This window comes from Rhinoderma darwinii, chromosome 13 (genome assembly GCF_050947455.1).
Source record: "Rhinoderma darwinii isolate aRhiDar2 chromosome 13, aRhiDar2.hap1, whole genome shotgun sequence".
Taxonomy (NCBI): Eukaryota; Metazoa; Chordata; class Amphibia; order Anura; family Rhinodermatidae; genus Rhinoderma; species Rhinoderma darwinii.
This window is the reverse complement of record NC_134699.1, coordinates 51,656,122-51,672,397: the sequence shown is the minus strand read 5'-3', so window position 1 is coordinate 51,672,397 and position 16,276 is coordinate 51,656,122. Positions and strand designations below refer to the sequence as shown.

The following is a 16,276-nucleotide window of genomic DNA, read 5'->3' as shown; positions in this document are numbered from 1 at the left end:
CTATTGAGCAATTAAATAATATGAATTCATCTTAAAATCATTCATTGCGTGTTTCAGGTTCTTGCGCAATAGAAGTAGCGAGATGACGAATAATATGAAACAGGATAAAAGTGTGGTAAGACCTTACGTTTTTTTTCGTCTGTAGAAGTATGTTCATTTGAGATATATATATATATATATATACACACACACACACACACACATACATTTGCACAATAATAACTTCATTTATAAGTAGGTGGATTGTCAGTTGGGGGTAATTGACTTGGCTTTATTGGGGTTTTAGGCCGTGTTCACTCATGTGCATCGCATATTTTTGCTGGGATTTTGTGAGAACGGAGATGTTTTGCAAAACTGGCATTATTTTTTTTTGCGGTTTTAAGGAAAACGACAGCAAAAACAGCAATAGAACCGCGCCGTGTGAACACACCCAAAAAGGGGTTGTTTCACCCTTTCTTAAAATGAAGCCGCTGATCACCACGGGTTTAACTGGGGAAAGTTGGTGCCAGGCAGTAAGACACTTTCCCTACAACAACAGTTGCAGAAGAAACCTGGTATGATATATCGGCCATTCAAAAAAATTGCCGGAAAGAATGGGTGAACACTCTAGATCATATAGGGGGATACCAAGAAGGGAACCCCCTCTGTGACGTCAATATGCTTTAAAATTGTGACAATGGATCACACATTAGTGCATCTACAGTAATGGTTATTTAGTTTTGCCATATTGAAATGTCATGACCGGGGATAATAGAGTTGGGTTCTGTCTCCCATTAAACCTTCTGCTTTGGCGACACACACCAGTTCCCCCTCAGATTTTTCTTTTATTTCTCTAACCCCAAATAATGACTCGCAGACTTAGAGCCGGAATTAATTGGCCACAGCAGCTATTTTATTAACAAACATCAAAAAGAACGTAATTAATAAATACAAAATAAAAAACAACTTAACTTTTCACGCAAACCCCCCAAACAATCATTATATATGTGGAAAAATTTATTACGTAAAATTGGGAAGGTCCTTGAAGCTAATAAAAAGGATCTGGCGCCACACTGCCCATATCTCTATTTTACCCTCAGTCGTCCTACCACAGGCTCAGGGGCACCATGAAAACCGCAGATGGCAAAAATTTCACCATTTTGCTCCCCGGGACCCCACCCAGCCAGATCCCCCATAATGTATAATCTGGGAGGGACCTTGCCCACTAATGTTAAGCAACTCCAAGGACCCCCCGACGCACAAAATAGAACATAAAAGAAAATCAACCCTTCAGACCACCCAGCCAGTAAAATACCACCAACATGTAACAAAAAAAAAACAACAACAGGGCAAGTGCCTTCTAGACCCATGATCTCTCAGGACTACTCTTCTGCCTCGGAATCTTGCATTGAATACCAAAATATTTCCTAATGGTCCACTTTCATCCAAAGAGTTAAAGTTGTAGGAAAACTAGAGCGGAGTGTGAGTTCTGGGTAAAAAGTTTAATTCAAGTGCGTAAAATGTTACATGAAAGTTGGAGAAATTGTGTAATAATGCAATTATTGCAGCAATAAATGCGGGTTTGATATTGAATTCTATATCTGTAGGTAGATGAAGTAGTGACCCAAAATTTCAGTTTATATGTGCAAATGTATAGAAATGTATTGAAATTATTGTATTTTGATGGAACCCATTGCAAAGAACTGATATTGAATTTACATTGTACTTTCAGACTGGTATAAATAAGCCCTCAGCACCTTCAAGTGAACTTGTTGACCTTGACCTTGACCCACTGCAGAGCACACAAAACCAGACCAATGGGTACCCTCCACCGTCCGCTGCTATTCCTGTTTTGGTGCCAAATGTCAATCCACACCAAGCTCCCAATTTTGGTGAGTAAGTGTTTAGTTCTGTTATACAGTTCCTTAAAGGGGTGGTCTAGTTTGGAAACCCATTGTTTAAATACCCTATCAGAGTATTCTGAATTAATAGTGGGGGTGTCCAGGTTTTGAATCCGCATCTATTAGACTGGATGGAGAGCAGCTAAAAAGAGCAACCCTCGGTAAATCGGATTTGACACACCCATGCATCAAGTGTAATACTTCATTTTTTTATGTTGCGGCACTGCAAGGAAATTTTACACATGCTGCCAGGTTTTTGCGCTTTGGGTCCCAGTAGTGGGATACCCTGTGCTCCGCTTATCATTAAGGGACCCTTCTAACCAAATGGGTCTGTCAGAAGTGGCGAATGCCTTTGAAGAACTCCCCCTTATCTTATGTTCTAGATACATGTCAGAGAGTAAAGGCCATTTTACACACGGGCCAATGATCGAGCCAACGAGCCTTCATATGAACGTTCGTTCCGGATCACTGCCCTGTAAACAGGGCAACGATCAGCCGATGAACGAGCAAATGCTCGTTCATGGGCTGATCGTATCGTTTATACAGAAAAAAATATTATAGTTGTCGCGCTGCCAACATGATAGAAATGTATGGGGACGAGCGATCGTCCCCATACATTGCTGATCATAGCTCCTTGTGAAGGAGTAGACGAGCACCGATCAACGAGCCTTCTCCTTGATCGGCGCTCGTTTTTACGGCTGATATTGGCCGGTGTATAAAGACCCTAACACTGGTGAGGATTTATGAGCTGTAATCCCTAATGATTCACAGAGAAAAGTGGCTGCAGAGTTTGATAAAGTGTTTAACCCCTTAAGCACAGGTTAGAAATTTACAGAACTCTGAGTTACCATATAGCGTTGCTTTGGAAATGCATTTGATCTATATCTCACATGAATAGTGATGGTATTGACCACAAAAAAATCCATTATATTTATTATACAGAGTTGCTACAGGGATAGTTAAAGAGAATCTGTCACTACCCCAAATATATTAAACTACCTGCATATCTTAATTCCCTTCTGATCCCTGACTCCTCAGTTTCTCCGCTAGGATCCCCCATTTTCACCCAATATGTGAATTAATGAATAAATTGACAACTGGGCGGACTCTACAACCCAGTGTCAAAGGGTCGTGAGCCTGAGTCGCTCTGTCACTGTCTTTTCAATGTAAACCGTGTCAGAGTGCCTCCAGCAGCGTGATCTTGTGAGAATTGCAACATCTCACGAGATCAGGTTGACTTCTGACAGGGGTCGGAGCCAGCAGAAGCTGACGCAGATGCTCGTTGCCCAGGGGTGCCATGCAACTTCTTTATGTGTCACAGCTTGTTTTGAAGGGGTACCTATACTGAGGGATGGAGAAATAATGCTTGGCCAGCTTGATGAAAAATAAAAAAGATGCTCGTTGTAAGGGATTTCCATTACTCACCATTTTAGAGGGCTGCACTATGCCTAAGGCTGTTCTATGGGGATGGCGACACCTGTCCCAGCTTCTGGATCCCCTTTGTTGGCTCCACCACTGCTGTTTGAGAAGAGCAGCTCAGGTTCACGCCCTTTTGACACTTGGCTTTGGAGACGTGGGAAGGTCCCCTTTAAGTAGAGTTCTACTATATGTGTCCTCTTCAATTATATATGTGCACATCATTTTCGCACTGACATGACCGTAGCTCATTACAAGACACCGCTGTCATAACTGTACTGTATGGAGACCATCACAGATTTACTTATGCCCTGGAAGTAAACAATGAAGGTTCTTATCGAATAACTGCAAGCAGAGATCTTGAAAACCAAGAAATGATATTGGAAAATTGTATAACTTTTTATTATACGTTGGATAACCTTTATATCCTGAAACCATAATACCCTTTTAATTCAAGTAAAGAAAGCGAAGAAATGCCAAGGATGACAGGCCTTTTAAAACAAAACATCAGCAGATGCCAATGACTCTGTTCATGTAAGAATCTTAACCCCTTGGCGCAGAACTACGTACATGGATAGCATAGAAAGGCTGCCACTCGCGCATTCCGCCATGCATGTATTGATTTTGATCGTGTGGTCACCTAAGCTGCGCCCATACGATCCCCATGGGAGCCCGACAGTAAATGACAGCCAGACTCCCGCTGCAACAGCTAGGATTGGAGAAACCTCTAATCCCTGCCATTTAACCCCTTAAATGCCACGGTCAATAGCGACCGCAGCATTTAAGTGGTTTGACAGAGGGAGGGAGCTCCCTCTGTCATCGATCGGTGTTCCGCGAATACAATCTCCGACGGGTTGCCTTGGCAGCCGGGGGCCTAACAAAGGCCTACAGGCCTACACCGGCTGTATGCCTATGCCAGTTTTACACGGACAGGCAATAATGCTTTGGTATACTGAATATACCAAAGCATTATATCTGCGATCTGACGATCACATTGTAAAGTCCCCTAGTGGGAATAATTTGAAAAAATGAAAACAGTTACATAAAGTTTATTAAAAAAAAAAAAAGATTGCAGTAAAAGTGAAAATACAAGAACTTTTTTTTTCAGAAAAAGTGGTTTTATTTACTAAAAGTGTAAAAAAAAACAAAAAAAAACACACACATATATGGTATCGCCACGATCGTAACGACCTGAATAATAAAGTTAACTAATTAAATAAATGCCGGGGTGAACGCCGTACAAAAAAAACCACACAAAAACGACGGCGAAAATGATTATTTTTTTTCCATTCCCCCACCATCAAATAAAAGTTAATCAATAAGTCCCATGTACCCCAAAATGATACCAATAAAAACATCTCGTCCTGCATAAAACAAGCACACATACAGCTACATCGATGGACAAAATAAAAAGTTACAATAATTGGAAAATAAATAATTTGGGGTTAAAAGTGTTTTTAATTGTGCAAAACTAGTAAAACATAAAAAAACCTTTACATATTTGGTATCGCCGTAATCGTACTGACCCATAGAATAAAGTTAACATGTTATTTACACCGCATAGTGAACGGCATCAATTTGAAATGTGAAAAACAATGCTGAAATAGCTGTTTCTTTTTCAATTCGTTCCCTAAAAAAGATGAATAAAAGTTAACTAATAGAATATATACATCCACAAATTTTGCAATGGAAAAATACAACTCGTCCTGCAAAAAACAAGCTCTTATATGGGGATGTCGACATAAAAATAAAAAAAATTATGACTCTTGGAAGGCGAGGAGGAAAAAAAAAAGAATGCTTGGTCATTAAGGCCAAAATAGGCCTGGTCCTTAAAGGGAATGTGTCGCTAGAAAAAATTATTTATTTTTTTTTTAGTTAAACAGTTAATGTATAGGTGATTAAACATTGTTCTAATTTTTTGTAATTTTTTCACGAGTCAGGAAATATTATAAATTAGATTCTAATTTATAATATTTCCCAGCGCTGGTCACTAGATGGAGCAATTCCCAAAATTGCAGCATTGCATGTGGTAAAGCAACCACATTGCTTTATGCTGCAAAATTTGAGAAAAATCCCTTGCTCTAGTGAGCTCTCAGAATCCCCCCCTCCTTTATCCTGGCTAGTGCCGGGAGAAACGAGGGGATTGAACGGTCAAACCTCCTACACTGTGTGTCGCCATTTTTTGAGCTAACACACAGTGTAGTAGGTTAACATACAGTAGTAAACACAGTAAAACACGTACATACATAGAAATAACTTACCTGCTCCTGCCGCCGCCGCTCCCTCCGGTCCGTCCGCTCCGTCTGCTACCTCCGCTCCAAGTGCACATGTCCGGAAGCCGCGACCGGAAGTAGTAATCTTACTGTCCGGCCGCGACTTCCGGTCCACAAGAAAATGGTGCCGGACGTCGCACAGTTCTATTTGGACTGTGTGGGAGTGGCGCATGCGCCGTTCCCACACAGACGGCGTACAGCATAGTGGATGGAACGGGCCCCGTTCTAATTCTCTATGGGGATGTATGTGCCGTAATTCCATGTCTGTATGTGTCGTTAATCGACACATACAGAGATGGAAAAAGAAATGGCAGCCCCCATGGACAAGAAAAAGTGAAAAAATAAAAAAAAGTAAAACACAAACACACAAATAAATAAAAAAAATGTTTAATAAAACACTAAAAGCAAATTGGTCTAAAAAAATTATTTTTCGTGACACTGGTCCTTTAAGGGGTTAAAAGCTGCTACAAGGATCTTTAATAACGGCATTCCCAGCCTCCTTCTACAGCTGATCATTAGCGTCCTACGTGTCCCCTTTAACAGGCCAGATAACGAGCGCCCTGAGGGCAGAACAGCGGCCTGACTTACTTATTGCACAGGGACCGGCTGCGACGTGCTGAGTAAGATTGTTCATAGCTGGAAGCACAATGGAACAGCACATACTTGTCACATTACATAGTGTAAATGCCATATCCTTGTCACATTGTAGAGGATATCCCATACAAATAGCTGTCATAGAGCATATCCCTTCTAATGTAACAAGGACCTAGTAAAGTCAGTACTTCTGCTAGATTATAAACCTATGCCTAACAACCAGTCCGTGACGCAAGACTTTCAGCAGGCAAGATAGAGTTAAAGATATAGCAGACTCTGCATTTAATTCTGAATGCAATTCTTTCTGGCTGCATTGTCAGTATATTGTGATAACTCTCATTAGATTAGGTTTATATGAAATGGATGTATACACATTGAAGTGTAGTGGATCACAAACTCAGCTCTGCTACATCTGTAACCATAACACCTCCTCTCGCATAACCTTTATAAATGAGCAGTCAGACTTCAACGGGACTCTTTAAATCCCACTCTTGTCATTGTTGTGTGAGTGGTTTTCCACCTACTGTGCACATTGCTATTGATTCCGCCTGAGAGTACTCAGGTGGAATGACCTTAATGTAAATGCACACACCTCTCATGCTTTGCGTGTTGTGTTATCTAACGCAATGTCCGCCTCACTGCTCGTATCCATTAGATATACAAAGTTCAACAAGAAAACAAGGAATCAATAAGTCTTTTCTTTCCCGCTGTTGTAGCGTGCAGATATTTAACATGGACTGGCAAGATTTCTAAACCTATATATATATGTCAGGTAATCATAATCAACCAAACAGAATAATGAATCAGCACTATACATTTTTTGGAAATTAGTTTGAGGTTATGAGCCATTATGATGTGGCCCAAGGCACAGAGATTTGGTTACAATCTGAAGACCAATGGAAAAATAGTCCTGACCCTATTAAAAAGAGCATCTCCAAAATTCTAATCTGGGTGCCGAGATAGTAACCCATAAATAATACTTCCATATAGTGCACATATAAATAATACTGCCATACAGTGCACATATAAATAATACTTCCATACAGTGCACATATAAATAATACTGTCTTACAGTGCACATATAAATAATACTGCCATACAGTGCACATATAAATAATACTGCCATACATTGCACATATAAATAATACTGCCATACAGTGCACGTATAAATAATACTGCCATACAGTGCACATATAAATAATACTGCCATACAGTGCACATATAAATAATACTGCCATACAGTGCACATATAAATAACACTGCCATACATTGCACATATAAATAATACTGCCATACAGTGCACGTATAAATAATACTGCCATACTGTGCACATATAAATAATACTGCCATACAGTGCATATATAAATAATACTGCCATACTGTGAACATATGAATAATACTGCCATACAGTGCACATATAAATAATACTGCCATAGACTGCACATATAAATAATACTGCCATACAGTGCACATATAAATAATACTGCCATACAGTGCACATATAAATAATACTGCCATACACTGCACATATAAATAATACTGCCATACATTGCACGTATAAATAATACTGCCATACAGTGCATGTATAAATAATACTGCCATACCGTGCACATATAAATAATACTGCCATACTGTGAACATATAAATAATACTGCCATACATTGCACATATAAATAATACTGCCATACAGTGCACATATAAATAATACTGCCATACACTGCACATATAAATAATACTGCCATACATTGCACATATAAATAATACTGCCATACAGTGCACATATAAATAATACTGCCATACAGTGCATGTATAAATAATACTGCCATACTGTGCACATATAAATAATACTGCCATACAGTGCATGTATAAATAATACTGCCATACAGTGCACATATAAATAATACTGCCATACTGTGAACATATAAATAATACTGCCATACAGTGCATATATAAATAATACTGCCATAGACTGCACATATAAATAATACTGCCATACAGTGCACATATAAATAATACTGCCATACGTTGCACGTATAATACTGCCATACAGTGCATGTATAAATAATACTGCCATACAGTGCACATATAAATAATACTGCCATACTGTGAACATATAAATAATACTGCCATACAGTGCACATATAAATAATACTGCCATAGACTGCACATATAAATAATACTGCCATACAGTGCACATATAAATAATACTGCCATACACTGCACATATAAATAATACTGCCATACATTGCACATATAAATAATACTGCCATACAGTGCACGTATAAATAATACTGCCATACAGTGCACATATAAATAATACTGCCATACAGTGCACATATAAATAATACTGCCATACAGTGCACATATAAATAATACTGCCATACATTGCACATATAAATAATACTGCCATACAGTGCACGTATAAATAATACTGCCATACTGTGCACATATAAATAATACTGCCATACAGTGCATATATAAATAATACTGCCATACTGTGAACATATAAATAATACTGCCATACAGTGCACATATAAATAATACTGCCATACAGTGCACATATAAATAATACTGCCATACACTGCACATATAAATAATACTGCCATACATTGCACGTATAAATAATACTGCCATACAGTGCATGTATAAATAATACTGCCATACCGTGCACATATAAATAATACTGCCATACTGTGAACATATAAATAATACTGCCATACATTGCACATATAAATAATACTGCCATACAGTGCACATATAAATAATACTGCCATACAGTGCACATATAAATAATACTGCCATATAGTGCACATATAAATAATACTGCCATACATTGCACATATAAATAATACTGCCATACAGTGCACATATAAATAATACTGCCATACAGTGCATGTATAAATAATACTGCCATACTGTGCACATATAAATAATACTGCCATACAGTGCATGTATAAATAATACTGCCATACAGTGCACATATAAATAATACTGCCATACTGTGAACATATAAATAATACTGCCATACAGTGCATATATAAATAATACTGCCATAGACTGCACATATAAATAATACTGCCATACAGTGCACATATAAATAATACTGCCATACGTTGCACGTATAAATAATACTGCCATACAGTGCATGTATAAATAATACTGCCATACAGTGCACATATAAATAATACTGCCATACTGTGAACATATAAATAATACTGCCATACAGTGCACATATAAATAATACTGCCATAGACTGCACATATAAATAATACTGCCATACAGTGCACATATAAATAATACTGCCATACACTGCACATATAAATAATACTGCCATACATTGCACATATAAATAATACTGCCATACAGTGCATGTATAAATAATACTGCCATACAGTGCACATATAAATAATACTGCCATACTGTGAACATATAAATAATACTGCCATACAGTGCATATATAAATAATACTGCCATACATTGCACATATAAATAATACTGCCATACAGTGCACATATAAATAATACTGCCATACACTGCACATATAAATAATACTGCCATACAGTGCACATATAAATAATACTGCCATACAGTGCACATATAAATAATACTGCCATACTGTGAACATATAAATAATATTGCCATACAGTGCACATATAAATAATACTGCCATAGACTGCACATATAAATAATACTGCCATATAGTGCACATATAAATAATACTGCCATACACTGCACATATAAATAATACTGCCATACATTGCACATATAAATAATACTGCCATACAGTGCACATATAAATAATGCTGAAAATTAACATTTGCTTAGCAGTCCTATAAATATATTTAAACATGCTTACTAATATACTTGTATTGTCAATTTTGCTCCAAAATGAGAGCTAATACTACGGACACGTGATGCCACCCACTCTGCAGTTTACAGCTTGAAGGATAAATATATATATATATATATATATATATATATATATATATATATATATACACACATTGTATTCTTTTCATTTGTGTGTTTGGCGCAACTTTCTAAAAATTATTTGTACTTTTTGAGATACAGCTGTTTTGTATCCTGCATACAGAGCAGTTGTATCTAGTGCTGAAACCTGTATCTGTCAGGTCAGCGGGACTGACGGGTTCAGTGACAGCGGGTCCTGTGTGTCTCTGGCATGCAGGATCGAGCCGCTATCGAATACATCTAAGTTCATAACTTAAATGTGATCGATAACAGGTGGATCCTGCGTGTCAGAGACACACAGGACCCGCTGTCACTGAACCCGTCAGTCCCGCTCACCTGACAGATACAGGTTTCAGCACTAGATACAACTGCTCTGTATGCAGGATACAAAACAGCTGTATCTCAAAAAGTACAAATAAGTTTTACTTTACTATACACATTTTTACAAAAAAAAACAACACGATTTCAAAGGTGTACATAGTCTTTAAAGATGACGCGCCGACACAGCCACATGTGAGTTCTGGCTGTGTCCTTCCCTTGGTGTCGACCCGTCATCAAACATGTGACAAAAAGGGTCTGGCACTGTTACTCATTGTTTTCTAAACCTGTGGCTGTGAAGAGGGAAAGTGTAGGCAGACTATTCATGGAGGGAAGTGGTGGGTGGTGATTTGGGTGCTGAGAGGGTAGTAATGCATGATGGAACATGTAGTAAAACAGTGAAAGACTAGCACTCATTCCCGCCTACAACCAAGAAGCCTGGCGGCGTCTGGGACACGATATCAGGGGTATGTTACGGACACTAAAATATTTTTTCCAATATGATAATTCTCTGTTAGCATTAGTGAGCAATGTTGTATGTGTTTGCCGTTTTTTGGGGGGGTTTTTTGGGGGTTGGAGCTGTCGTATTGCCCCTCTGAAAAAAACTGGAAAATCAGTTTACATTGACTTTGCAAATATAAAAACTGATGCTAAAAGAAAAGTTGCAAATATTATTGCTTTTATCACACTGGATAGTATTCAAGGACTTCAAAATGTCACAACAAAAGCCAAAGTGGTTTAGGTACAGTGTGTGTTATTCTAAAAACAGATCTAGTAGAGTAAATACGTGTTGTATCTCCTAAAGCTTTTGTTGCCAAATTGCCCATTGTGAGTTTTTGAGAGAATACGGTAACAAGTTTAGGCATCTGCGTCGGGGCTTCGTTCATGGGATCCGTCAGGTTTCCGTCAGGGGAACCCATGAACGGAACCCAAACTGAAACAAATGGAAACCATAGGTTTTCGTTTGCATCAACATTGATGTGACGGATTCGCTGCAAATGGTTTCCGTTTGTCACTGTTGTGTGAGGGTTCCGTCGTTTTGATAGAATGAATAGCGCAGTCGACTACGGTATTGATTCCGTCAAAACGACAGAACCCTCACACAACAGTGACAAGCGGAAAACATTTGCAGCGGATCCGTCACCATTGAGATCAATGGTGATGCAAACGGAAACCTATGGTTTCTGTTTATTTCGATTTGGATTCCCTTCATGGGTTTCCCTGACGGAAAGCTCCAATGGAACCCATGAACGGAGTCCCGACGCAGATGTGAACGAAGCCTTACCTTGTGTTTTCTGTACAGCCGGTAATATTTGTTTAACTTGATACATATTCCCCCATTATAAAGTATAAGGTTTTAAAGCTACTCATAAACCACATGTTCAATGCAATGACCTGAAGGCGTTCACTACATCCCGTATAAATCCCTCTATGTAGAATAAATGTAAAAAGTACTATACATATGATAAGTAGAATTAACCAGTGTTGTCAGGGGAACCAACGTGAGTGGCTTAATAATAAGGCGACTGTAGATCCTGTAGCAATTTAGATTTCTCCTTGCCTGACCCTAGGACTGGTTACCCAGGAAACAAAAACTTATTGGAAATCTAATTATATGTTTATATTATTATTACTATTATTATTGCACATTACATATGCACCTTACAGCACTACGGGTGGATGCCAGGGTCACCCCTCATTGATAAAATGGTTAAAGTGGAGCTCTGACCTTTCATAAAGGTTTCCAGTCTTGTGCTCCTCCCACTTCCGATATTTACATAAATCTGAATATTCTGAAAAGTAAGCTAGAGTAGACCATGCACCATCATGCTTTAATTTTACCCAGGAGCCCTAAAAAAGTGACAGCCATTCGAGGAACAATTATTTGAAAGGACGTCTTGCCTTATATACAGTTAAAGGGACACTCCGGCCAATGCTAAACTTTCCCCTGTGTACCATTATGGTATTCCATGTGTCAGTATCTCACCTGTTATTTTTCTTGCTGCTTCTATCTCTATATATCATACCGGGGTGGTTACTTAGCAGCAGTGTGAATCCGGCTTGGCGACTACTTTCTCTACTTGGGTCTATGGAGATCTATGTGTCCCCCATCACAGGTCAGCAGTTCCTGTACCACACTAGTATTACACAGGGGGGGGGGGACAGAAACTTCTATCATCAGCTACCACTGATACTTACACAGGTTCCTGTCACACAGGTGTAATGTAGAAGAATATAGTGCAGCCTCCCTGTCTGTATACTTATGGTTTCTCAGCTTATTTAGGATACTATAGAGAGAATGATAATCCGTGTCCCCCAGCATGCATAAATGGTATGGTCTTTATTTGGTCATGTGATGCTGTGCTGAAGCATCATAGGATTGATAGCAAAGCAGAGAGGAAGAGAAAGCTGGGGAAATCTAAGAATCAAGATGGAGGCTTGTTTAAAGCATAGACAATTCAAAAAGTAAGTACAGTATACATAAAAAAAAGTTTAGAGAGTAGTATGCAGTCAGGTGGGGGGGTGCAGACATGGAAAGTTGTGTTTCCGCTGGAGGTCTTCTTTAAAGGGGCATGGAGATCTCTTGGCCTAGCCAGGTCTTTGAGTTTGGCTACAAAGCGTGCTTATGTTTTTGTGTACCTTGTAATTTATTACCAGACTAAATTTACATTGCAGAAACTGGAAGCCCACAACAACCACCACAAGATGGGAACCGCAGTAACTTTATGTATCCACAGATGGACCTGCTAGAACTTAAGGAGTCGGTAAATACTCCGTGAGTAAAGATTGTTCTTATACTAATTCTTGTGTCATTTAACAAAAAAAGAAAAAGTTAATTGTTAAATGAAAGGAGTTTTAGGGTAATATCAGTCCCCCAACAGTCTGCAGAATGAAGAGGTGGTCCTACAAGCACCACGGCCCCTTCATTGTAAACACAGGCGAGGCGCCTCGTCTATATGGGCAGCTGTGACTGGTACTGCAGTACCATTGGGCCCCTTCATTCTGCTGATCGATGGGGGTCCTTTGAGTTGACCCCTAATGTCAAATATTGAGGGACTATTGTTAGGATCATCAATGTTTAAGTCTCAGAAAATCCCCTCATAAAATGACCAAGAACATTATGTGCGGCTGTGCAGTCATTTTGCCACCCTCAGTTGCACTGTTGTATTTTCCAAGAAGCCGCTTTAGGACATTGTGTGAATCCAAATAACCAATCCTATCTGGACTTGGATCCACACATTGACGAGATGTTAAGACTGAAATAGTGGAAGCCAAAACAGGAAGTGTTGTCATGAGGACATTAGGAGTAGAGATCGTTGGGCCTATAATCTTGAATGCAGAGGTGTAAGGAATTATTTTTAATCTACACTGAAGGCATTTTATATAACATTTCTAGTAGTTCTCTAGTGATTGTGAACCTCAATGAAAAATATATGCTTATAGTAAAGTAGGCAATCCACTTTCTGTCTCTATGAGCATATCTAAGGCTTTGTTCACATCTGCGTCGGGACTCCGTTCATGGGTTCCGTCTGAGCTTTCGGCCAGGGGAACCCATGAAGGGAACCCTGACTGAAACAAACGGAAACCATAGGTTTCCGTTTGCATGACCATTGATTTCAATGGTGACGGATCCGGTGCAAATGGTTTCCGTTTGTCACCGTTGTGTGAGGATTCTGTTGTTTTGACAGAATAAATAGCGCAGTCGACTATGGTATTGATTCCGTCAAAACGACGGAACCCTTAAACAACGGTGACAAACGAAAACCAATTGCACCGGATCCGTCACCATTAAAATCAATGCTGATGCAAACGGAAACCTATGGTTTCCGTTTATTTAAGTCTGGGTTCCGCTGATGGGTTCCCCTGACGGAAAGCTCCAACAGGACCCATGAATGGAGCCCTGACGCAGATGTGAACGCAGCCTAAAGCTGGCTTTTATTTTTTGTTTGTATATGTAATATTTTTTATTTCATTTGAATTATTACCATTTTATCAGATAATCTGTCAACGTTTTAAACAGGTTTCCATATGGCGGACAGAGCCAACTGCCGAGTCTTCCCCCCAGATCCCTGTATGATAATGTAAGTCTATTTAATAAAACAATCTAAATGTGCCAACCAGTCACAATTTTGGGGGGCACATACATTATACAACAATATGGCTGTGTTTTATGAAGCTACTGGCATGTCCCGGATTTATGTATGATGTAAATATAGCATGACACCTAAATTATAATGTCACCCTAAAAGGAGTACAAACAGTACCAAAATCAGAAAGTGGCATACAGTGCCCTTATAATTGGAAATAATAGTATAATAGCTGCAAATGGTTTCCGTTTGTCTCCGTTCCATATGGTTTCCTTTTTTTTTTCAGAATCAATAGCGTAGTCGACTGCGCTATTGATTATACAAGAAATATGGAAACCTTATGGAATGGAGACAAACGGACACCTTTGAAATCAATGGTAATGCAAACGGAAAGCTATGGTTTCTGTTCATGGGTTCCGCTGATGGAAAGGTCTGACAGAGCCCATGAATAGAAGCCCGATGCAGACGTGAACGAAGCCTTAGAGGTTCTCTAATAATGTTGTTATTCACTATAGAAAAATCAGAGCAATTTCAATTGTAATCATGCAGGACTGTGGGGAATGCTTCAATGCAGGTACCATCAGTAAAATGCAGGTGCCATCAGTAAAATGCAGGTGCCATCAGTAAAATGCAGGTTCCATCAGTAAAATGCAGGTGCCATCAGTAAAATGCAGATACCATCAGTAAAATGCAGGTACCATCAGTAAAATGCAGGTACCATCAGTAAGATGCAGGTACCATCAGTAAGATGCAGGTATCATCAGTAAGATGCAGGTACCATCAGTAAGATGCAGGTACCATCAGTAAGATGCAGGTACCATCAGTAAGATGCAGGCACCATCAGTAAGATGCAGGTACCATCAGTAAGATGCAGGTACCATCAGCAAGATGCAGGTATCATCAGTAAGATGCAGGTAAGATCAGTAAAATGCAAGTGCCATCAGTAAGATGAAGGTACCATCAGTAAAATGCAGGTGCCATCAGTAAGATGCAGGTACCATCAGTAAGATGCAGGTACCATCAGTAAGATGCAGGTACCATCAGTAAGATGCAGGTGCCATCAGTAAGATGCAGGTACCATCAGTAAAATACAGGTGCCATCAGTAAGATGCAGGTACCATCAGTAAGATGCAGGTACCATCAGTAAAATGCAGGTACCATCAGTAAAATGCAGGTACCATCAGTAAAATGCAGGTGCCATCAGTAAAATGCAGGTGCCATCAGTAAAATGCAGGTGCCATCAGGAAAATGCAGGTGCCATCAGTAAAATGCAGGTGCCATCAGTAAAATGCAGGTGCCATCAGTAAAATGCAGGTGCCATCAGTAAAATGCAGGTGCCATCAGGAAAATGCAGGTGCCATCAGTAAAATGCAGGTGCCATCAGTAAAATGCAGGTGCCATCAGTAAGATGCAGGTACCATAAGTAAAATGCAGGTACCATCAGTAAAATACAGGTACCATTAGTAAGATGCAGGTACCATCAGTAAGATGCAGGTAAGATCAGTAAAATGCAGGTACCATCAGTAAGATGCAGGTAAGATCAGTAAAATACAGGTACCATCAGTAAGATGCAGGTACCATCAGTAAGATGCAGGTACCATCAGTAAGATGCAGGTACCATCAGTAAGATGCAGGTACCATCAGTAAGATGTAGGTACCATCACTAAGATGCAGGCACCATCAGTAAGATGCAGGCACCATCAGTAAGATGCAGGCACCATCAGTAAGATGCAGGTAC

The 16,276-nt window shown here is 39.4% G+C and overlaps 1 protein-coding gene across 1 annotated transcript in view; it reads left to right on the top strand.

Annotated features, from left to right (window-relative positions):
- Positions 1 to 16,276, top strand: part of TOM1L1 (target of myb1 like 1 membrane trafficking protein) — a 122,625-nt gene that overhangs the window by 91,552 nt on the left and 14,797 nt on the right. Inside the window, exons 9-12 of the mRNA XM_075846570.1 lie at positions 58 to 115; positions 1,712 to 1,871; positions 13,127 to 13,226; positions 14,472 to 14,532. Coding sequence (XP_075702685.1) covers positions 58 to 115; positions 1,712 to 1,871; positions 13,127 to 13,226; positions 14,472 to 14,532 — 379 coding nt within the window. The remainder of the gene's footprint in view (positions 1 to 57; positions 116 to 1,711; positions 1,872 to 13,126; positions 13,227 to 14,471; positions 14,533 to 16,276) is intronic.